Raw genomic sequence first — 25,747 nt, 5'->3', positions numbered from 1 at the left:
TCCCACGCTGGAATAACTTCTCCGCTCAAATATTTCAAAGACAGCCATATAAGAATATATTCAGTAGCTGTGGTTAGGGAGGAACCCAGCCACTTAACAACATCCTGTTTTAACGCCTGTTATTCTATATTCTGAGCTTGGTTGATGTTAAAATCATAATAGTTCAAAAATACCAGCATGACCATAATCACGTTATCCACAGTTCAGTTTGACTTTCAGTTGGTATGCAATGTTTCAGCAGACCGTAGAGCTTTATCACGCTGAAGAAATTCAAAGTCTGAAATGAAAGCTATTTAAAAGAAATAACGAGAAACTCTTTTGAATGTCAGTCAAATGATGACCAAAAAATAACTGTTCAATCTTTCTCCTGTGTAGGAGTGTTGGGGGCTGTTCATATGTTACAGTCCATCCATAATGATGGTTGTCGTCATCTTGTTTAGTTAATCATTTAATTATCTTCTTACACCAGTTCAAATGATTTATTATTATTATTATTTCTGCTTTTTTTCTGGCATTACTGGGAAAATGGACCTCAGCCAAAATGCTATATTGCATTGCAGAAGGTGGTCAGGATTATCCTCTTCACCAGAGCTCAGATGATCCAGTGCTCTTCACCAGCTTCCCCCCAGCAAAGTATACTGAACTAGCCACAAGTGACTGATAGAAAATCTCCTGTACTGTGCTGCACAGACCGAAGCACCTCAGCTTCCTCGGAGTTTAGCCTGTTGTCGGTCTATGTACTCTTCCACCACATCAACATCCTGTCCCAAGATATTCACCAGTTGTGCAGCTGTCCTCTTACTTCATCTCTAGTCTTATTCAGATACAGAAGACTTTTCTCCGACTCCATAAAATCACCCACTGTAATATTCCTGCCCATCACTAATGTCCAACCACTGCAGATTCATTAAGAGTATTTCTGCAGGTGGCATGACCCCGAGTTATACTGAAAGTCAGAGGTTTACATGGTTAACAGGAGCTCCTGAACTGCACACCATCATTTTATTTAAAAGTTACAATAAATAGAGGCATCAAGAAACACAGGATGTTGTAATATAAAAGGATTTAGAAGAGTTAAAATCACAGATTGTAAGTAAAAGATTATCAAATTACTTTAAATAATAGATGTGATAATATAAAGACGAGAAAATGTACAAATACAGCAGATTTGCACATGCTGTGATTCTATGAACATCTCTATAGAGAAAATATAAACTTCACACAAATGCATACAAACAGTGGGGACCCCCAAGCTGCCCCGAGGTGTGCGTACACAGCTTAATGTGAGACTTCCTGTTTCTGACAGTACTGTACAGTACAGTGGGAGATGCGCGTTGCATTGTGGGGGTACAAATACAGCGCAGAAAGGACAGCGGGGAGCACAAAGGGGTAAAAACTGCACCTCGGCAACTTTTAACACCAGCCTGCTGTAATGTGAATTCATGTGAGCCTTAATTAAAGCGCGACTTTTGGCGGCTGGCAGGCTGACAACTGCTGGAAGAGCGAGGAATGTGAAGGGAGCGGAGAAGAGCGGCAGGGCACACCGCTGTCTCCAACTGCTTTGTCAGCTGAGCTGTTTGCGACCCGAGGCCCATCCGTTATCACAGGCCTCACCCGAGAAGGTAAACTACCTTCGTCCGCTGTGCCTGATAACGCTAACCGTGGTGTGTATATTCCTGTCTGGTTGTGTTGCTTTCTCGACACTGAAAACGACAGACAAACCAACTAAGAGCGCCGTGTTGTCTCAGCTATCGCTAGCTTGGCAGCTAATGCCAGTTAGCTCCCGTGGAGCAGCTGCGTCAAAGTGCAGCGGCTAGTCTGCGGTCAAAACGGAAATGGGAATACGTCGGCTTCAAAATAAATGAAGTCAATTAAAAATGTTCTCTTATTTTGTATATTTCTGTCTTAGTATTTATGCAGATTGGTAAAATCTCAGACTGCAGTGCAGTTCAGAAAGCTAACTTAAAAAAACACCACAGGTCTACCAGCAATAGTTGTGAATAACACATGAATATAAATGATGACTAGTATAAATGGCTATTATAGTCATATAATAGAAATAATCACTTTACGTCGTGCAAGTTGTAGGTAACAACTGTGTTTTAAACCCGTTGAACGACACCAGTAACTGTCACACATTAACGTGCCCCATTTGCTTCAAATGATTTGTCAGGTTCGTTTGGCTTTTATTTTGAAAATTCAAATCGCCTCCTGGCAAACTCGGCGTCTGTTTGACACCGTTAGCTAGTGTTTGCTAAACTGTGATTGTTGTTGCAATCATGTTCACGGAGCATCTTGTCCACTTGAAACTGAGATGCACACACACTCGAAACACACACACACAGTCGTTCTTTGTTTGTTTGTTTTATTCACATTCTCAGCTTTCTGCTGTTATAGTCCTGCACTTTGCTCACTTTGGCTTCATGCAATGCAATTAGTATAAGTACAGGATGAAGGCCACGCCCCCTCGACCCTGTCGTCTGTCATATAGTCATTATTTAATCAGTTGCATGCAAGCTTATTTGTCTTATTATTCACCTGCTAATAAACTAATAAACAGCATCAAAACAAATCCAGAGTCTAATGTGGGAAACAATCATGCTCACTTTTAAGTAGCTGTTACAAAGAAGTATATTTATGCATTTTTCCTCCAGAATTTGTGTTAAAAATAAAAATCTCTTTCAGAGTGTCAAACCTAATGTTTGAACTTAACATGAGGATCAACGTTATTGTGGAGTGTTCAACAAGTCATTTTGAAATGTTCTCTAAATTAACTTTAGAGTGCCTCCATAGTAGGGCTGCACGATTAATCGTTAGAAAATCGCGATCTCGATTCATACTTATGTGCGATCTCATTTCCAAATGACAACGATTAAAAAAAAAAGAAAAAAAAGACGACGACGACTGTACCGCATTTTGATCCGGGATGTACTCTGCATGAAAACAAGCGCTCAGGCTTCCTGCTCAACAAATGACGAGGGCGGAGCCTTATACCACGATACAGAAGCTGTGCTGTGTGATGCTAAAATTAGCAGGAAAAAACAACGGAGAGCACGTCAGGGATGACGAGAAAGTGACAGGAGAAAATCCGTCCCGGTCAAGCGCTTCCCTATACACGTCGAACTCCCGCAGGCACAAAGAACTTACGGAGGCTATCACTTATCACCTGACCAAAGATATGGCTCCCATCAACACTGTGCAAAACGAGGGATTTAGGAAAATGATCAACACCCTAGACAAATGCTGCACAGTGCCGTCCCGCAACTATTTTTCTATTGTTGCACTACCTGCTCTGTACACGCAGCGTCGAGCAACGGTGGAGACGGAATTTCAAGCAGTACAACATTTTACGGCAACGACAAAATGTGAGACATTTGTTGTTTTTATGTTTATTTATTGTTTTTATGTTCAGTCTCAACTGTTACGAAGTTGATGTGGAGTTACTAAGTGCAATAAATATTTATACTGGAAAAGAGAATCGTGAGAGAATCGTGATCTCAATTCTAAGCCAAAAAATCGTGATTCTCATTTTATGCAAAATCGTGCAGCCCTACTCCATAGTGATTTAAATAGTCCTCTAATGAGTGAAAGGGCCTTGGTCTGATCACAGGAGGACACAAAGTGAGGAAGAGCTCCTGGTGTTAAGAAAAAAAATCTCTTGTGAATAAGCGAGCAGCCAGAAGTTTACCAAGTGCCCGTGCACTTTAAAAGGCTTTGTTCCTCTGGACGTTACAGGATTCTCCCATGAATTTCACTTCAAAATTCTTTCAGTGTCTCTGTCAGAGGAAAGTTTGACGAGGCGGGTAATATCATGAGTTAGCACACCGGGCAGATGCTGCATATGTGGAGGAATAACATTTGTTATTGATTTTTCTGCACACGTTTTGGAATAACTTGGGCGTGGAAAGTTGAATAGTCGATGCAATTATTTCTTTTCTTCAAATACATCTTCTCTCTTGTTTTTTATCTAGACGGTAAGAAAGATGGACATAGCTTCCACCATCCTGCAATCTGAAGGCCACCAGGTGGCAACAGGTGTGATTGTTAAGAGAGTCCCAGTCTTACAGAAGTGTGTCGGGGTGAAAAGGCTTTCTTATGTTCGTCACCCATTATGAGTGACATCACACTAAATAAAAAATGAAGCCTGTTTTATAAACGTTGGTCAGCTGTGGTGTTTTCCACTTGATCATTGGCTAATGACTTACAGTCACAGGCCTGTCCTGTGAATCCACGGGCTCTGCCTCACGTTCTACTTTTAGAAACAACTGAGAGCGTAGTGCTCTATTGAGAAACCAGAGAGGCTTTTAAGACAGGACGGGGCCTGATTGTTCATAAATTTGAGAGAAGAAGGATTTTACCCTGAATTCTGGATTGAACCAACCTGGCTGCAGCATTTTGGATCAAGTCAAGACTTTCAGGGAGTTTTTAGAAGAACCTGAAAATCTGAAACAGGATATTTCTCATTTTAGCAACATTGCACAGATTTAAGACATGCCTGTTGTGAAACCTGACCAATTTATTGCTGACATTATTTGCCAATTATTTGCATTTACAACAACAGTTGAATGAAGAATTTAAAATGTAGAGACACCCTTCAACCATGTTGTGGGTGTCCAAATTGCCTAGTTTGCCCACCAAAGAGGATTGTGCAGCGTCGCTGTTGAAAATACGTACTGTGAATGCTGCAAAGAGAACAACCAGCGGATTCAAGCAGAGTCACGCAGACTGTAAATAAATAAGAGTGCGTAACAAACGTTTTATGTTTCTGCGTCTGAATGAAAAAAATATTGTCTGGTATTTTGAATTCACTCTTGAAAAGGATTTGTGTCGTCTGACTTCATAGGTAAATGCACAGCAATGCAAATATAAATATATAAAGAAGAAGTAGAGGTCCTTGCACTCCGGAGCTCCATGATTCCCTCGAATCAGCCTTTTTTCTTGTGAAATGTCTGTTTGCCATCTCAGCTTCATGTTAAAGAACATTGATTTGAACAGGTTAACAGAAATCTCTTCTTCGGACAGGAGTCTAACCTCGTGGTGGAATTAAAGCTCGTTTTCTAATATGCTCTGTTTGCTGGTTCAGACTCCTGTTGCACCACCGCAGCCCAAATCTATAATTCACTTTGCCTTTACTGGGCCAACATGGCCCAAGAGTATTTTCCTTTGGTGAGGCCGTGTGAAGGAGAGTGCGCTCTCCCTGTGAGAGCCCCTTCACTCGAGCTTTTGTTTGATGGAAAATCTCATGCCTCAGAGAATCCACGTCTCGCAGACAGCTGCTCGAGCGTCCTGCAGTGCGCTGGCCTCCACATGGGTCTGGCTCGCATCGCCGCGCATCTGCTTTGATTGTTGTTACATAACTTGGCATTTGGTCCTCTGCGTTCCTACCCCTGCCTGCTTTCAGCCCCCGTTCACCTTCCCCTCAGAAAGCACCTCGTTGTATTCCTCTCTACCTTTATCCACTGTCCTCTGAACATCGAGCACTTGCCTGTCCCCCTCTGTCTCTGCTCTCGACGTCATGTCTTGCAGGGTAATATTTGACCCCTCGTTTTGTTTCTGTACTTCTGATTGTTGAGTAAGTCAGTGATTCCACACCCGAGTCTTTGACAGCTCGGCCTGGATTTGACACATTGACAATGATTTAAAGAATAATCATGTAAAGTTTGGGTCAGTAGAAAAGTCTCAAACTAAAATAAAGACAAAACAGGCTCTTAAAATGTCTTCAATGTCCTGTTGCTTCTTGGTGTTCAAATTGAAGTGCGATTACTTTTTGAAGTTGTCACATTATTCATTCTGCATCGTTCTTCTTTGGTCGTCACACACACTGTCATTTTAAGACATAGTGATGTGGTGTGACACACTAATGTGTCATCTTCTACTGGTCCTCTGTAGGGCTGGGTATCGCCACTGATTTCTAGAATCGATTCAATTCGATTTGAATCTGGGAAATTTTGCCTCACACAGTCAGAAATATTATAATTCAGATCTGTACATTTACATATTTTTGTATCTATAAGAAGGAAGCTGACACTTTCCAGACTTTATCAAAGGTGTGAGCATCACAGCGAAGCCTTTGTGTCAAAGTAGCTGAAGATAAAACAGAAACACATGAAGGTGATTTTCCTGTTCTGGGATTTTATAAAAATATTCTGCAGTAGATCAAAAACGAAAGAAAACCATTAATCAACATATGAACATCACCTCTGAAGTTACAGCAGTTTTATTACAGACACAGCGTTTTGCATTTTGCATCATTTTAAAAAGTATAAATTTGTTCAGTATTGAACGGCAGAAATTAGGTTTTCTTTTCGGAAGTAAGTAAAAGAAAAAAAACAGCGGCTGACAGCCTGTAAACAACGGCAGACTTGTGCGTAACAAGCAAGCGAATAATGAAGAAAACAGATTTTTAGACGGGAAACTGTTCGAGAGAGAGAGAGAGCTGTGCATGAAGTGAGATTTTATCCTGGTGGAAGCAAAACAGTAAAAGTCAGAGTGAATCCATGACGATGTTTATGTGAAGCGTAGTTTGGATCTTCTTTGGCTGCTGGTTCGGTCAATATTGTTTGGAGAGACATCAAACTAACAGCTTTAGAATCAGTGAAAAAAGGGCGTGAACACAAAGCTCGACCCGCCGACACATCAGAGTCAGCGAGCTGTCGGCTTTCAGCCCCGACCGTGTCCGTGCCGTCGGTGAGAAAGTCACATCTCACTGATTCTGATGTGTCGGCGGGTCCGAGCTTTGTGTTTACGTCTCTGTGCAGAGTCTGTGCTCCTGCTCTCATTTACTGTTACTGTCGATTATTAAAACCCAGCCTAGTCCTTTGGAAGTGTAACAGCAGCAGAGACAGCCTGATGACTACATATAAAACAACTATTCAGTAGTCATCATAGCCATGAGTAATGACATACTGCTGCAACAATCAAAAGTATAGTTTATAGTATAACAGCAACTACATGAGGATGGTGATATTTTGGTTGGTGCTGTAATCTAACCTCATTCATTTCATTGAGGTCATGCACTTCCTCAGCTCCTAAAATGTGTCTGTTTACAGTGTTTTTCTGTTGATTGCTGATTTAAGTGAAGTGAAAACCAGATACGTGTCAGAAAGTTGGGGAGGAGGGCAGTGAACACGAAGGCGAGATAAGCCCTGACTCTCGCTGTTTCTGATCAGTTTTAGCCGTCTTGGCCTGAGCTGAACTGAACAGTGATTTAATTTGAGCTGCTGTGAGGGAATGTGGTGTGATTGAGTTATAACTGATTTATAATAAACAACAGCTTTGTGTCATAAAGTGAATACAAGAAAGGAAAATCTTTTCATGAGTGTTTTTCTAGTTTCTCTGTGGCTCAGGAGGCCGGTGGTTTGATCCCTGACCCTCCCAGTCTGCTTGTCAGTGTCCTCGTGCTGATACAGAACCAGAGTTTCTCCTCATGCGTTGCCTGGAGTGTGTGAATATGTGAGAAACTGGTACCTGTAGACTCAGAGCTCCTGAAGTAGCAGCCCTTTAACCAGATTCCTTGTTTTATCTGTCAAAAGTCTAAAATCCACAGACATGTGTAATTAGTCGTGCACCTGACCAGCAGCTATACGGTATATCATTTTTACATTGTTTGGTTAAGGTTTAAAAAGGATCTTGGAGAATATCCAAAGTATATGTTCATTCACAGCGATCTGTTTCTTTTACCGGCAGAAAGGACTGGCGCGGTAACACTACTCTTTTCCAAACGGAGGCATTTATTTATGGCTTTTTGTCTCTGCAGGACACGCATCCTTGGGATAAAGAGGAATTCCAACATGGGGGTGAAAACCTTCACCCACAGCTCGACCTCGCACAGCCAGGAGATGCTCGAGAAGCTCAACGCTTTGCGCAACGAGGGTCATTTATGCGATGTCACCATCCGAGTCCAAGACAAGCTCTTCCTGGCCCACAAAGTGGTTCTGGCCTGCTGCAGTGAATTCTTCCGCTCCAAACTGGTGGGCCGGCCAGAGGAGGAGGACAAGTTTGTGTTGGACCTTCACCACGTGACGGTTAGCGGTTTCGCTCCCCTGCTGGAGTACGCCTACACGTCGACTCTTTCCATCAGCACGGAGAATATCATCGACGTCCTGGCAGCTGCCAGTTACATGCAGATGTTTGCTGTGGCTAGTACGTGTTCGGAGTTCATGAAGTCAAGTATTCTGTGGACTCCGGGTAACAACAATAACAACAACAACATGGGAGCGGATAAACCTCACGAATCGGCACCGGAGAGCGCCTCGTCAAACTGTGCCCTGACACCGCTGGATGGCAGCGTGTCGCCGGTGTCTTCCGATTGCAGCGTGATGGAAAGAAATGTTCCCATCTGCCGCGAATCGCGAAGGAAACGCAAAAGCTTTGTGTCGATGGCTTCCCCCGAGAGTCCGCTCAAATGCACTACACAGATGGTCACCACCTCCCCTCAGATCCCCAACCCATCGCCCTCGTTCTCAGACAGCGCAGCCCAGCCCGTGGAGTCCTCCCTGGCCTTCCCCTGGACTTTCCCTTTCGGTATCGACCGGAGGTTTCACTCGGACAAATCGAAGCTGCCGGAGAGCCCTCGCTGTTTGGAGCAGGGAACCCCGGGGACCTCGGAGGTAGTGGTTGGCCGTCGGCTCAGCGACTTCCTAACGTGCGAGAGCTCAAAGACGGTGTCTTCACCTGTCGCAGCGGAGGAGGAAGATGTAAGGGTGAAGGTGGAGCGTCTCAGTGACGAAGAGGTCCAGGAAGCATCGTCACAGCCAGTCAGTGCCTCTCAGAGCTCGCTGAGTGACCAGCAGACGGTGCCGGGGAGCGAACAGGTCCAAGAGGAGCTCCTCATCAGTCCACAGTCCTCCTCCATAGGTGACCGTCTTCGTCCTACCTTCACGGTGCATTGTTGTATCATATGTGCGCCGATTATATTTGGTTAAAACGTTCGGCTTAGATAAAACTTCGATGTGCATATTGTGTTTCTCACTGGTGTAACAGGGCTGTGTCCTGACCCACTTAAGACGGCGCTGCTTTGCAAAGTGTGCAGTCAAACCTGCCTCGCCCTGCTCCCAGAGCTGCCTCCCCACCCACTGGATTTTTATTTGTATTGTCTCAGTGGAAAGTTTTATTGTCCACTGGTCCAAATTCAGCTTGAAAGGCTTTTCTGCCTTTCCATAAATAAAAAGAGGAAATGGAAACATTCGTCATTTTTTCCTAAACTGTTTAGTGGCACAGTGCTTTGTTATCCAGCAGCATCAATCCCGAAGCAGGGGATTAGCCTTCAAAGAGTGTATTAGTCTAACCGTGTCCAAGATGTCATGCTTTAGGCTTTATTTTCAGTCGACAGCTACCGTGAGTCATTTTCTTCCCTCCGTCTTCCCAGGCTCGATGGATGAGGGCGTGTCAGAGGGCTTACCGTCAATGCAGAGCACCTCTAACGCTGGAGGACATGCGGAAGATGATGAGAGGTATCGTGATTTGTTGAAACTCGCTGTGAACCAATCATAAAGTAGGAAAGAACATATAGACGCGGCTCTCGCGACTGAACGTCTGGGCCACACCTGGTTAGATAATAAAGACGTCGTGTTTGCACGGTAATCTAAAGAATGGTCGTTGTGTGATGCGTGTTAGCACGCTCCTCAGTGTGGCGCACATCGCTGTCGTCACTAATCACACGACACATATAAACACATATATACTTGGTTAGGGTCGTGCTTTCTGTTAACTCCTTATATTATAACCAGCAGATGCAACAACGGTACTTGTAGGTGCACGCACATGCTTGTTCATGCTCACACTTATGCTACGTCGTGCATGTCGAGTTGTTACCCTGATCCGCTGTCAACACTGTTAAAATAGAAGAAGGGCATTTTGATGACAGATTAGAGCTCTATACTGTAGACTGGGACTGGACTGCATCAATGACTAGTCCTCTGTTTGTGTTTCAGGTTGGAAGGTATTCAGTATCCGTACCATCTCTACATCAGTCCTTCAACACGGCCTGGCACCAACGGCCCTGACCGGCCCTTTCAGTGTCCGACCTGCGGAGTCCGGTTCACACGCATTCAAAACCTGAAACAGCACATGCTCATACACTCCGGTAGGTGAGATATGAAAGCAGGTGCATCACAAGATTCTTCATATATGACTGCGCAGCACCACGCCCCTCTGAAGTAAACAAAAATGTTGCAGCCTTTGTTTTCTGAGACATTTTTTGAGACGTTGTCTTTTTACTTGGAGACAAGAAGAACAACTGGGTTAATACATTTCTCGGTTGTGAAGTTGCTAATGAAGATTTTAATAAAAAGGTTAAACGATACAAGTTGCTGCTCTTGTAAATGCCTCAGGAAACAAAGGAGACTTTCAAGGAGACTCTGATCTAAAAAACCTTAGCAAAGGCTTTTTGTGATCTCACACGCGTGGACACAAACACTTGTGTAATGCTAATGTACAGATCAGCAAGCGTGGTTTTGTCTCTTTTTCCAGGCATTAAACCTTTCCAGTGTGACCGCTGTGGGAAAAAGTTCACACGGGCCTACTCCCTAAAGATGCATCGGCTGAAGCACGAAGGTAAACGCTGTTTCCGGTGCCAGATTTGTAGCGCCACATTCACGTCCTTCGGTGAATATAAGCACCACATGAGGGTCTCCCGACACATAATCCGCAAGCCGCGGATTTATGAGTGCAAAACGTGCGGCGCCATGTTCACCAACTCTGGCAATTTAATTGTACACCTGAGGAGTCTGAACCATGAGGCATCCGAACTAGCAAACTACTTCCAGAGCAGGTGAGGAGTCCGGGGGCGCCGCCCCCATCTTTACTCAGATCTCACCTGGATGAGAAAAAAGTTGAGTTTAGATTCTAACAGAAGGCTCGTTGTCGTGACTTTGGCTTTGTACAACTGTTTTTCAGATGATTTGAATGCTTAGATCAAGGGTGTCTGTATTTACTGGGGAACTTTAACTGCTTTGACACAATTGTTTTATATTTTGGGAATAAGGATTATCTGATGAGTTGAATGAAAACGTCATGACCGCTCTGATAACTGTGGTGTAAATGTGAATACTGATAATGAGGCCTTGTCCACAGCACTTTGGCCTCTGTTTGTTTCGGTCACTGCTGTGAGCACTGTGTGCTGTGGCAGGTGTGGAAACCCTTTTCCACATGATTCAAAACATGGGAAAACTGGGAGTCGTGCCCCGTAACTGGTCCCATGAAATAAAACAGAGAATATCATTTCAAGTTTCTCTTTGAATAAACAACAGTCATTCAATTACATGCATATGCTTGTAGATGGGGCTGCCACAAATTATTATTCTGATACTCAACTAATCAGATCCATTGGACGTAAAACGTCCAGCTGACTGCACCAGCAGCATCTGCTCTATCATTAGCTTACAGCTGGAAGTGTTTAAGGTGCTCACTAAAAATAAAAACAGATGATAGTTTATTAACTTTTAATGAAATTTGCAGATTGTTTCAGTGAAGTTTAATAAACTCCTTGCTATCTAAAATATAACAGGACACCGGAGTAAACTCTGAGCATCTCACACTTCTGATGATCAGCTGTCTGCTGATGTTTATTCAGCTGTGTAAAAACTTTAATCTCAGCCAAACCGATTTACTCAGGAACAAATAAAACACTGAAAAAGCCAAACAACAACATTCATAATAAGAGTAATATTAAAACTAAGTAGCTGCCGCCATTGTTGGAAACTGGAACTGGCTGAGCTGCGCTGTGAATTCTGCCATTTGTCGGCCGCATTTGGAGGAGTCTTTGAATTTGGACATCCTTTGTCGCGTCGCTGTGGCATCATTGGCTTACAAATGCAGCCGCAGGAGGATGTGTCCTCTGAATTTGGACACAGCTACGATACCAGACACAGCTTCTTCTTCTTCTTTGGTGTTTAACGGCAGCTGGCGTCCTTGTAGATGCAGTGCTGCCATCTTCTGTTTCAGTCCGTTATTACACTCTTAAATCAACGATTTTGATAGTCGACATAATTGTGACTAGTCGACTAATCGTGGCAGCCCTAGGTGGGATGCTAATAATAGTAGCCTTGTGAGCTGGGTGTAGCAGCAGAGGAACCAGTCCCCCAGCTGCTGCAGGCTCCGGTTGGAGTTCATCACCAGCTCACTTTGGAAAACGCTGCTGGTAGTTTAGTTACCGTTCGACTGGCCCAGCTTATGCCACACTAAGCAAACAGTTCCTGGCTGTAGCGTTGCATTTACTGCACACGAATGGTCTCAAGCTTTTCATTTAAGTGTCAGTAAAGAAAGTGAGTGGAGACATTTCCCAAAATGTCAAACTGTTTCTTTAACATTCACCACTGAGAGGAAATTACAAATACCTCAAATTTGTTTCAGCTCTGACTGAAAGATTTCCAGAAGTAAGAGGATGAAGTGAAGTATCGAGAGTACAAACAAGAACTTACTGAGTTTCCTTAACACACAGAGTAACTGTCCAAATTATAACTCGTAGTAATAAGCACGCCTGAGAAACTATAGCGTACTGTAGCAGGTACTGTGTGTGGTGCCTTTGTCATCTCTGCTTCTTTAACCAAATCTAGGAGGTTATTTGTTTTCATCATCAGCTAGTTAGCTTTAATATTACTCTTATTAATCTTTCTGGGTCACAAAATAAACTTTCAACATATTTTCAGGCGAGAGTGTAGCTGTGTAAACCTCAAATATCTGCTCGATTTATCGAGACATCGCATATTTGCAAAAGTGCTCCAACGTTTTCGGAGACGTCTGTTACCCACCAGCTCGAAAGCTAGCCGAGAGGTCGAGGGTCACTCGAGCCGGCGAGAACGGCAAATTTAAGATAACTTAAAAATGTTACTGTTTGGCTTTTTCAGTGTTTTATTTGTTCCTGAGTAAATCGGTTTGGCTGAGATTAAAGTTTTCACACAGCTGAATAAACATCAAACTGACAACAGTGTGAGACGGTCGAGACTTTACTCCAGTGTCCTGATATATTTTAGATAGCAAGGAGTTTATTAAACTTCACCGAAACAATCTGCAAACTTCATTAAAAGTTAATAAACTATCATCTGTTTTTATTTTTAGTGAGCACCTTAAACACTTCCAGCTGTAAGCTAATGATAGAGCAGATGCTGCTGGTGCAGTCAGCTGTAATTTTAACATCCAATGGATGCACGATCTGATTAGTCGACTATCAAAATAATAATTTGCGGCAGCCGTAGTTTGACAGTCTGCACATGTGCAGCTGCAAGATCGACGGCACTGACACGTTTGAAAGAACATCCATGGAAACCATGTGATGAAAGCTCGGTGTCACTTTGGCTCAGGCAGCACCAGTTTCTGTATCTCGTATGTTTGCCTGTACCAAACGTTCATGTAAAGGATGAGTCCACCAATCCCACACACTGAATCAGTGCTGTTATTACACCAATGACTGAGTCAGATGAAGGTGCATCACAAAGATGATGAATTTATTAACAAATTTAAACTATGCTGTAACTACAGAAAAACATGTTTCCTTATTTACGATAGAGCGTGCTGTCATAGAAGGCCTGTTATCCCTGTTTTACTGTCTGCGTTATATTTACTGTACAGTGATTGTGCAATTAAGCTGAAGCCTCAGGCTTTGGGTTGCTCTAAACATTTAGTTTCTGACAGTTTTTCCACTTTTGGCTCAGTATGATGTCAGTAAATATGGTCGTCTCAGGCACGCCGTCGCTGTTTAAACCCAGTGTTTATGAGGGAGAGCCAATCACGCCAACGTTTACCTAAAGAGAGGGCGATGACGCCGTCTGTTTCCAAACGCTCAGGAGCTGCAACAGTTTACGATGTTTTTCTTTCAGTTGTAAAATACTGAAAGTTACCCCTGAAGACGTTTTCAATCTGCTACCATGTGAAAGAAATACAAGCAACAGACCTTACACGTGTGACCCTGATGATGGAACATGTGGAGTAGCTTTTAGCTTTTAGCGGCCCGATTATGAGTTTCCTGGTTATCTGGATGCTGAAGGTGGACAAAGTTTCAAAGGAGTTTGATGTACTGTGCAAAAGTCTTGAGCAGATTTCTTTATATATCTTTTCTGCTAGGAAAATAGGAGATTGTTACAGTGACTTGCTGAGCTTCAGGAACATTTCTCCATTCTTCTGGAAGGACATCCCAAAGCTCTTATTTTGACTGCATTTCGTTCCCTGCTCTCTGAAGATGATCCCACACTGCTTCACGGAGCTCTGGGCTCCCACTGGTCCTCGGTGTGGTTTGTCTAAGCTTTTACTGCATTGGCAGGATCTTTGTCACGCTGAAGAACGACGCTGCTGCCGAGCAGAGGCTTTCCACATGGTGGATAAAATCTGATGGTGCTTTTCTGCATTTATGGTTCCATCAATTATGGCAAACTCCTCAACACCACTGACTCAAACATGTTTCACTGATAGGCTCTAGCAGCCTATCTATAAGTGCCTAAACTGGTCCCTGGGTGTTAGCACTGATTCATCTGTTGAGTTTGGGCCTTTTAACGCTGGAATGATTCAGCTCAATAATAACCAAAAGAAGCGGCACAGAAAAAAGTCAGCCTGAGGGTGGCTCAAGACTTCTGCACAGTACTCCAAAGCTCAGGCTTCGGACCATCACGGACAGGTTTTAAACCGAGCTGTTTGTGCTGTTGCACAGACAATCCCTAACCCTAACGTGGTCGTCTCAGGCACACGGCTCTCTCTTCAAATCGTCTGTTTCCGAGCAGCCACCAATCAGAAGAGGGAGAGTGGTCTTGTTCCACATAGAGGACTAACGGCAGCACAGTGGGATAAATCTTTAACTTAAATATTAATAGAACTTGTTGGAGATTAGTTTCAGGTTTTTCAGCTCTGTTGGCTGCAGACCCACTGCCCCTCGATAGTCTCCTCCGTTGGCTCGGTGTTACCATCGGGATAAAGTCTATAAATACCCAGACCTCATCCCGAAAGTAGCCGCAGTGTCATCGGTACATTTTTGGTCTACTGGTGGTCACAGTGACAGAGAGCTCATCTCCATGGGGAGACACGTGGACATATGTTCTGTGTATTACAGTATATGTATATACAAGTATTTTACAGTGTGTTTTTGTGAAAATCACATGTGCAGTTATTGTCGGGTGACGGGGAACTTAACGTGTTCTCTTGGTCCACGCAGTGATTTCCTCGTGCCCGACTACCTGAGCCAGGTACAGGAGGAGGAGGAGGCGCTGGGAGTCCAGTACGAGCTGGAGGAGACCCAGCATCATCCGGTCTACCCGGGCAGCACCTCCGCTTCCACCACCACCCCCGCCTCGTCCTCCTCCTCAGTGCAGATGCCCGTCATCTCCCAGGTCTCCTCCTCCACCCAGAATTGTGAGAGTTCCTCTGGCTTCCTGTCACCTGAGCCCCTGGATCCCCTGGAAGCCCCAGCCTCCCCGAAGATGGACGCCGATGACACGGCGCCCATGACAGAGGAGACCAAGATGGACAACAGCGTTGGTGGCAGTTCCCTAGAGGTGTTTGAAGAAGAGCAGCAGCAGCAGCAACATGCTCGGGCCAAGGAGGTGGCTTCCATTACCATAAAGTGATTCGAGTCTTCTACTTGCCCATTATGTCTTATTTTGCAGTCATGTCATATGGGAATATCGGTTGGGACGACTGGATGTTGCCGCCTCATCGTGTGAAACTGTCAGGACGCTGCGATTGAAGTTTTCTGATACTTCGACTGACTGGCGTTTCTCTACGCAGATGCTGAACACCTCACCAAACCCAGCAACTCAATGTCAGCTGTTGTTGTTGTTGTGGGGTTGTTTTTGTTTCAAATATAATATTTCATAAACCTTCACTGTTGATGTGAGATTTCAGTGGGTCAGAAGATCTCGCTCGAAATCCAAGTTTTTTTTACGAGTCACTTAAAGGAGGAAGGTTGTTTTTCCCATATGACGTGAATGCAGCACAAGCTAAAGTCATTTCTGTCTTAGCCAATTCGAGGTCTGTTAAATCGAAGCCTTGCTCTACTTTTGGAAAGTGCCTGAGAGTTCCCATTTTAACAAAGTACCGTGTAGAGAAAGAAAAGCTCTTTGCTTTGCCAACAGTGACAAATCAAGTCTTTGGAAAAAATGTTTGTATTCATTTGTAGTGCTGATGCTAGTTTGTATTGGCAGAGACTGTGTTATTCCTTTAGTGCCGTTGCTATAGGCAAACTGTTAAATGTCAATATTATCTATATTGCAATAGCTTGTACTGTAGTTTTACTATTTGAATGCTGTGAATGTTGGTTGTTGTGAAATGATATGTCAGGTGTGTGTATGTGCATTTCTTTGATCAGTATGAACACATTTCATTTTTTGAAATTACTTGACAAAGTATTCCCGAACACATCTGTGCAGTATACGATTTTCCTGTTTAGACTTCGTGACGTCAAATATCTCAAGATTGGATCGGCACTAGAGCGACTTTTATTTTGTAATCCAACGAAATGGATACAAATCGAGACTGAAAAAATCACATTGTTACTTTGTCGTCAACGACTGCAGTATTATATATTCCCAAATGTGATATGGCAATGTAGCATCCCAGCCTTCTTTCCAAAGGCAGTTCATTGGATAGATGTTCACGTGGCTCAGCAGGTGCGTTGGACACTGCATCCTGACTATTGGAGCGATGTTACACTGACAGCGTGATTTTCTTTGCAGCTCTGTGGGACTCTGAGCTCAACCAGGATTTAGTTTTTTTCTTTCTAGTTGTTACAAAGGGGACGATTCCCTGACTACCATTAACACTCACTGAGCAGTTTACTGGGAACACGTAAACAGTGGCACACATCCGCTACATCCCCTGTAACAACGACCACTGTATAAGCTTTGTAACAACAGCTTATGGATACACGTGGCAGTGAATTACACCGAGCGGTGACCTGCAGGTGGCAATGCTAAAAACTGCAGTTCCTCTAACGGCCACTGGGGGCCGACTGTGGAAGCTTGTTAATACGCAGCAACTCACATATATGGGTGTTGACCTTGGTGCATTCAATTCATTTGTATGTGACCAACATGACAGGCTGTGTGCCAGAGCCACAAAGAAGCTCGTGTTTCAGAGTTTTATCAGAAACATCAAACTTTGCTCCTGTTGATGATTAGCTCTCCACCCTTTCATCAGTAACGTTGTGCTGGCTAACGTCGAGACTCTGAACTCTAAAACTAATATGTGACGTCACAGTAACGAGGAGTATTTTTACATTAACTGTTAAACTGCTCAGTGAGTGTACAGTTACTGTAGCCCAGGAAGCAGGAGTGACCCAGTGTGATCACGAGGCTGTCGAGTGTTAATGTGATAATGTTGTTTTGAAGTAACCCGTCTGCTAACCGTGAGTTGAACCTTTGGAAATGTTACCCACGCAGGCTGTTCTTCGTGTTACTGATTATTTTAAATGTGGATTTTCGGGTCAGACTTTCTGTTACCCGCATTGTGACAACGGGCTTGTGATTCTGTTGCGCCTGAACTTTGAGTCGAATGCTACTGACGGCAGCTGGGTTCTGTGCTTACGTTCACACGCGCCCCCAAAAGTCGTACAAACAGCTCACTCCAGCAGGGTGCACGAACTCGATTGTAAACGTGAGGATGAATACTGCTGAGAATCCAATCAGAGCCGTCTTAAGAAGCAGCGGTGTCGCCCCGTGCCATCCGTTCAGCCCTTTTTTAAATGTCGTGCCATTTGCCCTTTTTCTCTGGGTGCAAACCGAGCTTTTTCCTCTAGGACCAAATGTTCTCTCTCTTATTGGGGATTTGCCGTGGCAATCAGTACTTGCACATATTAAAAGAAAGAGATAATCATTCAAGCGGTCCATGTTATTTAGCTGAGGGGTCCTGCTGTTCTGCCCTTTACAACACTGTATGATGTTGTGCGTTGAAGAGGCTAGCCTTAGTAAGTGGACCTATTAACTCTAGTTGCACAATTTCAGAATTGAAAAAAAAAGACAGAGTTTTCTATTCTCCACGTGTGTGTCACGCTTTTCATCTGTTGTGTTGGTGTGTGTATTCAGATCACCTTTTTTATAATGAAATGCTGCTGTTTGTCGAAACGCAAAGTGCCCAAAATATTTTTGTGAACCAATGGTGTGCAATAAATGGACCGGTGTCGTTTTAAAGGTTTTCGTTTTTAAAAATATACATATATATATAAAATATAAATATATGAAAAAGAAAATAAGAATGTATCATTTTGTTTCAATCTAATGTGACTGAATGAAAGCGAGCCCGTTTGATCTGTGAACATCTGTAAGCTTTGACATGAAACGACTGGCTGTGTCCAGCTCCTCTGTGTTTGTTTGGGAAGGCTGCATGTTCGTGTCGTTCCGTGACGTGAAAGAGAGCATGTGCTGAGTTGGTGGTATGTTCTGTCAAGGCCTTATTTTGTAGCCGACTCTTCATCCGATCTGTTGTTCAGCATGCCCTCTTCTTCTTTTCTGTACGTTATCCCTTTTTTATGTGCAATGTTTCAAAAGATATCTTGATTATACGAGTACACTTGATGTTGTATATGTTTTCCAGTCCATACCATTTATTTAAAAGTATGAAAATAATAAAAAACAAAAAGTACCCCCCGAACTGGTAGCTCTTCATAATGGCATATATATATATTTTTGGTGATTTTTCTATTCTGGTTGCTGTTTCATGGCATCTTTGGATATTCTTGTTAAATGTGAATAGAACAGCTTAGCCTGGGAGTGGGCGGGGCCTTGGTAGTCTTCACTTTGTGACTGTCTGCAATGTGTGTGTATATATATAAATATCCAGTATATACACTCATACTATGTTGCATATTCTTTATACTGTAGGCAGCCTGATTACAACCTGCTTTGAGACAGATTGTTGTACTTTGTGTCTTTGATATTGTATTTAAACTGTAGTTTGGAGAACCTGTACAAAAACATCCCAGATAGTAATGCAACCTGCACACACTGTATCCGGGGAACTGACGTTTGTGGTGGTGTTGAGTGTTTTAACTGGATCATATTCCACAGTTGGCTGTTAAAAACTGACGAGACCACTCTGTATTTAAGAGTTTATGGTTGTTCTCAATCTTTGCTAGTGTTCTGGCTTTGCAGTCCTGTTGTTCTTAAAAATAGTTGTTTTGTAAAAGTTTAAAATGTAAATAAAAAAAATCAAAGTCAGAAAGATTGTCACTGAACTTTGAGGATTTATTTCGGAGTGTGTGGAGTAACACGCCAGGGTTGTTGGCCCTGCCGTTGTCAGGCTCTGTCCACTTAACCTGGACCCCGTCAAGACAAGTCGAACATATACGGACATTTTTGTGTTATCAAGCAGTCACAGATACAGACAAGTACAGATAAGACAGTATTAGGAAAATATAGCGACAGCTTCTACAGACAACGAAACCACTTCATGTTTTTAAAGTTGAAGCCACTTAAAAGCTCCCAAAGAAAACACACCAGCAAAAACACGGTGCTTGTAAATCAAGACAATCTGACTGATTACAATGTTTCTTCCATTCATTTCATCTTTTTTATATGACAGTTTTAGCATTTGTTCTCTTAGCTGCGGCTGTGCTTAACAGTCTCATAGTGAAGAACCGATAAAGCCTGAACTGAGACAGAGGCTTAGTCTAACTACAGATTTGACAATTCGGTTCAACTCAGTTTTATTTTGCGCCAAATCACAACAGCAGTCACTTCAATGTTCTTTACATTATAAGCCGCTGCAATAATACAGAGAAAATCCCAACAGTCAGATGAAGAAGCGGGAAGGAAGAAACCTCCAGCAGACTCAGGCTCAGGGAGGAGCACACCTGCTGCTACTCGATGGGCGGAGGGGAGGAAGAGAGCCAGAGGTTAATGATAACTAATGATTAAATGCAGAGTGGTGTATAAACACTTATTGAGTGAAAAGAGGTGGAGAAGTGAAGAAGAAACAGTGTGTGCATCAGTGCATCATGGGAAGCCCCCAGCAGAGCACTTCGCTCTAATAGGGGTCAAACCACTAACCTTGTAAATAGCAGGTGCTGCTCTGCCTCCTGCTCAGGGTAACACTGCCGGTGGTATGAAGTTACCTCGATAAGCTCAGACCCTGTTTGTGGTGCTTCTGGTCGGGCATTTGCAAATCTGCCCATACAAATATCAACCAGTACCTAAGAATACTTACAAAACTGAAATGAAACCAGCCTATGAAACAATCTGCTATTGCGAAACATATAAACAAACAAACTTCCCACTTCAGAGGACCCCACAGAAGTCATCGTGCGCTGTCACAGTGAGCAGCCTGCGAGCCATTCAGCTGCTATTTCATTCTTTTGATTGTGTTGATGAAATGCGAGATCTTCCACTGTCTGCCTGGAGGACGGCTGCCACCAGAGCTAAGTGCTGTGTTTTTGTTTCATTTATAACAAAAAGCCACAGCTGCCGTCAAAGCCAACAACTGTGGGAGGCGGCGTTCTCTGTGTGGCAGACGAGATGCTGCAAAATGAAAAGACTTCAGTGGATTGTTGTTCCACCTTGTCAGCTCCATCTGGCCAGTGTGCACGCGTCGCAGGCCGTCTGCAGTAACCTTTAGGGTAGAAGTGATCGACTGGCTTCAAACCCACGGTGCTCCGGGTTTACACACCTGTGCAGAAGAACGCACCACTTGTTTATGTGGACCTATACTGAAGCATAATGGATGTTTACTGCTGTGGGAGACGAGAATGTGAAACAGTCAAAATGTCCACCTTTAACCAAACGTGCTGCCTGAACCTTGAACAAAGAATTTCAGTGGAAAGTTTCATTTGTGACGGGCTGCAAACTTAAACCTGCTCCGTTTACAAGCTGCTTTCATGAAGTCGAATTAAAACTGAAGAACCAACAAACAGCAGCCAAACCACGAAGAGGTGGGAGAGGTCCGGGGTTTCAATCTTATTTCATACGTTTTATATTTCATAACATCAGCATCGTAGACAGTCATAGTAGAACTCATGATGGCATCAGGACTGCTGTACTGGTACTGGGTGGGAAAACTGAGTCATTAATTTTTTGTTTTTAAAGCTAAGAACCTTTTCTTTAACGGAAATGAATATATATTAATATCAACCCCTGGTTCTGGTAACAAGTTGCCTTTCATAGTCATTCCCAGAAATATTTAGCGGAGCAGAAATGACCAGTGGATGAAAATTTGGCTAAGCTGGAGTCATTTGGGAACGTCTGGCTGATCGTAGACCCATCGCAGGAAGTCCTTCTCTTCGCACGGCTCATGTTGGATGAATCTTTAAAATGTTTTACACACAATTGTTTGTTTTTCTAAAGATGCACATTGGATGATTTAACCTCCTAGGACCTGGTGTCCACATTTTCGGTTATTTAGACCAAAATACTCAATCTTGCTCTACATGGGCCTGATATCCACTTACGAGGACGTTATGCTGCTACTGTCCTATCAAAATGTTAAACGAATGTCCTCATGTGGCTCTGATTTTTCTTAGAAACAAAAATTAGAATAAAAAAAAAATTCTTTGTTTTCACATTCATCGTGTCCCAATCAGCCCAAATATCAAAGAGAAATGAAAAATGCTGCAGTGGAAGAGTTCAGGTCTCAGGAGGTTAGAGTAGATGATCCTTCTCTCTTTGCCATTAAAGGCCAAATAAACTACAGCTCGTTTGGATTACGCAGGTGGATGAATATGAATGAATGAGTGACGGAGCAGTTGTTCACTCCCACCCCTGCATTGCTTCCAGTACAACTCCATTGCATAATACTGGGCTCAGACCTGTAAAGGTTTACTGCAGATGCATTTATGACTTGTTTACATTCTGGGCTTATCTGCAGGTCGTGAACGTCCCGAGGCGAGTTCTTAGACACACGGGATACTGCAGTTTTCTGAGCGATAATGCTGTGGCGCGCATCAATGCCAGGAAAAATAAAACACACTGCATGACTAATACACATGTCATACATTCCCAATCAATGGAGGAGTTGGATTCAATGGAATATTCCACAAATCCCGACCTTGCCAGATTCATTAGCCCTTTGTATCCACAGAAAATAATAACTCCGTCTTTCAAGCGACCCGAGGATCTGGGTAATGTTACCGGTGATCATTGCAGTTGACATCTTGCAGTTATGCAAAAGGTTTGTTCCATTACGTTCAAAGATTCAGGGACCATGATGACAGCTGTCTGAGAAGGATTGACCGCAATGATTTCTCCCTTTTCCACAGCTGCACTCGTGTCTGTCCACCAGTAGCTCTACTGCACTAAATACCTGCTAATAGAAGCAATAAGAAAATCGCTTCATCTGCCCACTGTATTATGTCAATTTCCATTCATTTCTAATGAGCTTCTCAGAGGCTCACTCAGTGTCTGATTCTTTCCACTACAGCTCAGAATTTATTGTGCTCTCTAGTGTTGGAAAAACCTCATTAAAGCCAGACACGGAACACCCGGCACCTCATTCCAGTGTAAATTCCTTCAGCTCACGTGATGTCGCACACAGTGCTGTGGCTAGACGAAGGACGGGAGGTAAACATGGCCACCTAAAGGGCCTGTTGCAGTGAACCGATGGATCTATCCTGTAGTAATAGGAGAGATAACCTCTAAAGGCCACTGTGATCACGGTTTAGGAGGCTGTGCACGCTTTGTCCTTCACTTGTGTTAATATAATAATATAACACTGATCAAAATAAGTTGCCTTGTCTTCCAGTCCCAGCAACACCTCATAGGATCCAAATTAAAGCTAATTTCATGCTGTGTGTACAGAAAGTGACTCGGACTCTTTGTGTGATGCCCCCACATGCCTCTCTGCCAATGATCCTAACTGATAGATGTTAGCAAAGTTCATCAGCACGTCTTTAGTGTGACTTCTCCCATGGCTCATGCAGTTGCCATCAGAGATGGGCAGTAACACGTTACTTGATAACTTTTTTCAAGTAACGAGTAAAGTAAGGGACTACTATTGCAAAATCGGTCATTAGATTACCGTTACTTTCCCGTAGGAACGCTGCGTTACTGCGTTACTAAAACCGTGATTTTTCTGCGAGAATGTCTCACGACAGTGACGTAAGCGAGTGCGACGTTAGTGACAACAGCTGTGTGCAGATCAACAATGGATCATATATCCAGTGCAGAGAGAGTATGAGCGTGCAGCGTTTAAAGCGTGGAAGTACTGACCTTACTTTGAGTTTGATTCCATAAAAAGTGACAAAAACATTAGTGTCCATCGTGCGTGGGAAGAAAACGTCTTTTTACAGCGAAAAAACCCCTAAACTTCCGAGCAAGCACCGAGTAACTACGACGTAATGGGAAACTCACAGAGAAACTCGCGGATTCTTCCACTGACCGCGGCACACCTGCACCAGGGTAAACCTCCGCCTACCCCACTCCTGCTTTACAGGTGAAAATAGAGCAACAGGACCGCTGAGTCTTTGACTTTATATATTTTCTGCTGTGTTTTACTTGCATCTATTTGAAAGACTGAGTGTAAACACAAAAAATATTTTATTTTATGTGCTGGAATGTGCAGAAAATAGGTTTAAATGTTAAACTAATTTCTTCCAGTCAGAGAATGTTGCAGATAATTAAATGTTTGCTTGATGCATAAAGTTAAAAGATTAAAACTGATAAAACAAGTTTTAAAAAGAGACTTTTCCATTTGATTACATTTTGTATGATGGATTATGCAGAAAAAGTAGAATTGGGCTGAAAGATCTATCACTTTATCACCTCTTCAGGTTGTAAATCGTGTTTTTAAAAAGTAACTAAGTAACTAAGTAATTAATTACTTTTGAAAATAAGTAATCAGTAGAGTAACAGGATTACTTTTTTTGGGGAAGTTGTCACGGCGGGGTGCGCCGATGTGTGCGGAAACAGGACCCAAAAGCAGATGATGACGAGGAATAGTAATGATTAACAGAAAAGTGAACCTTTATTGCGATGACGACAGGAAATGAAAGAGACCAAAGCAAACAGGCAAAACACTAAGAAACAAAACACTAAGCTGGCAAAACACTAAGAAACAAAACACTAAAGGTACTAAGACCAAAAACTATAACTATGATTGAGGTGGAAAATAAACAGGCTAAGACTATGACTATGACTATGACTGTAACTCTGGTGAGATAAACAGACGAACTGACAATGGCATGAAGAAAACAAAAGGCTTAAATACAGACATGAGGTGATCAGGGGAAGTGGAGACACATGGGGGAAAACAGCTGACAGACATAAACCTAATGACAGGACCAGGAGAGGAAAGCTAAATACAATGAACAAAGAACACATGACATTGTCAGAATAAAACAGGAAATGACAACACAACTTAACAGACCTAATACGTGATGAAATAAATAGAAAACCCCAAAACATAGAAAACCCAGGAACAATAACTGCCTAAACTAAAGGCAAATAGGAAATAACACAAACTAATAACATATCAAAAAATACAAAGAAAACTCAGAGTGCTGGGTCGGAGACCCAGCCTGTGACAGAGCCCCCCCCCCCCTTAAGGGCGGATTCCAGACGCCCTAAAACCTCGAAAAACAAAACCAAAAACAACCCACCAAGGGCGGGCGGTGGGGGTCCAGGACGGAGGGCCAGAAACAAGGCCAAAAAACCCCCCCAAAATGTCCATCAAAAATCACAGGAGCGCAGGGAACAGTTCATGACTCCTCAGGGGGCCGGCCCGGGGGGTGACGGTCCAGAAAGCCACAGTTCATGTGATCAGGGGGCCGTCCGTGCGGACGGCAACGGCGGCGACACGGAAACGGTTCAGGGGGCCGACCTCGACGGCGGTGACGTGGAAACGGTTCAGGGGGCCGGCCGTGCGGAAGGCGACGGCGTGGAAACAGTTCAGGGGGCCGGCCGTGCGGAAGGCGGCGGCGGCGCCCAAGTGTCAGGCTTACCGGCCGAGGCTTGGAGGGCACAGGACCAGGTGACGCTGAAGCAGAGGCCGGCCCAGGCGACGCTGAAGCAGAGGCTGAGGCCGGACCAGGCGTAGCAGAAGCACAGGCAGAGGCCGGACCAGGCATAGCAGAAGCACAGGCAGAGGCCGGACCCGACGAGGCTGAAGACTCTGAGGCTGGAGCTGCAGCAGACGAAGACTCGGAGGCTGGAGCTGCAGCAGACGAAGCACAGGCTGGAGCTGCAGCTGACGAGGCACAGGCTGGAGCTGCAGCTGACGAGGCACAGGCTGGAGCTGCAGCTGACGAGGCACAGGCTGGAGCTGCAGCAGACGAGGCACAGGCTGGAGCTGCAGCAGACGAAGCACAGGCTGGAGCTGCAGCAGACGAAGCACAGGCTGGAGCTGCAGCAGACGAAGCACAGGCTGGAGCTGGACCGGGCGAAGCACAGACCGGAGCTGGTCCTGGCGTAGCAGAGGCAGAACCAGGTGACAGTGAGGCAGCCACAGGTGGTGGCCGGACGGGCTCCTCAGGCCCCCCAGCCGACATGGCAGGAGGCTGCGGAAGTTGCAGCAACACACAGTCTATATTGGGTGAAATGAGTTTATATGTGTTCTCAGACTGAGGTGTGGCAGAACCAGGCGAGGCGTCGTCCTCAGGCTGAGGCGTAGAAGCAGCAAGCAGTAGTGCAGCAGGTGGTGGTCCTGCAGGTGGCGGCACGGGAGCCGCAGGAGGTGGCGCTGCAGCCACAGGTGGTGAAGCAGAAGGTGGCCAGACGGGCTCCTCAGGCCCTCCAGCTGACGAAGCATGAGGCTGAACGGGCTCCTCGGGCCCGCCAGCTGACGTGGCGTGAGGCTGGACGGGCTCCTCGGGCCCCCCAGCTGACGTGGCGTGGTGCTGGACGGG

At 44.2% G+C, this 25,747-nt stretch overlaps 1 protein-coding gene and 1 long non-coding RNA gene across 4 annotated transcripts in view; one reads left to right on the top strand and one right to left on the bottom strand.

Annotated features, from left to right (window-relative positions):
- Positions 1 to 25,747, bottom strand: part of LOC146653362 (uncharacterized) — a 282,044-nt gene that overhangs the window by 66,240 nt on the left and 190,057 nt on the right. The window lies entirely within an intron of this gene.
- zbtb44 (zinc finger and BTB domain containing 44) lies at positions 1,316 to 19,141 on the top strand. Of its 2 annotated transcripts, XM_085380060.1 has the most exons (7): positions 1,316 to 1,389; positions 1,484 to 1,622; positions 7,757 to 8,856; positions 9,368 to 9,452; positions 9,933 to 10,084; positions 10,471 to 10,771; positions 15,137 to 19,141. In XM_085380060.1, the coding sequence occupies exons 3-7, from the start codon at positions 7,791 to 7,793 to the stop codon at positions 15,546 to 15,548; spliced, it is 2,016 nt and encodes a 671-aa protein (XP_085236186.1). In that variant the 5' UTR covers positions 1,316 to 1,389; positions 1,484 to 1,622; positions 7,757 to 7,790; the 3' UTR covers positions 15,549 to 19,141. The 2 variants fall into 2 exon arrangements, with proteins under 2 accessions (XP_085236186.1, XP_085236185.1); XM_085380059.1 differs by having other exon boundaries at positions 1,321 to 1,622.

This window comes from Rhamphochromis longiceps, linkage group LG14 (assembly GCF_057381845.1).
Source record: "Rhamphochromis longiceps isolate RC_006_pf linkage group LG14, R_longiceps_female_GT1.1, whole genome shotgun sequence".
Classification (NCBI taxonomy): domain Eukaryota; kingdom Metazoa; phylum Chordata; class Actinopteri; order Cichliformes; family Cichlidae; genus Rhamphochromis; species Rhamphochromis longiceps.
The sequence above is the reverse complement of the archived record's forward strand: the minus strand, read 5'-3'. Positions and strand labels throughout refer to the sequence as shown.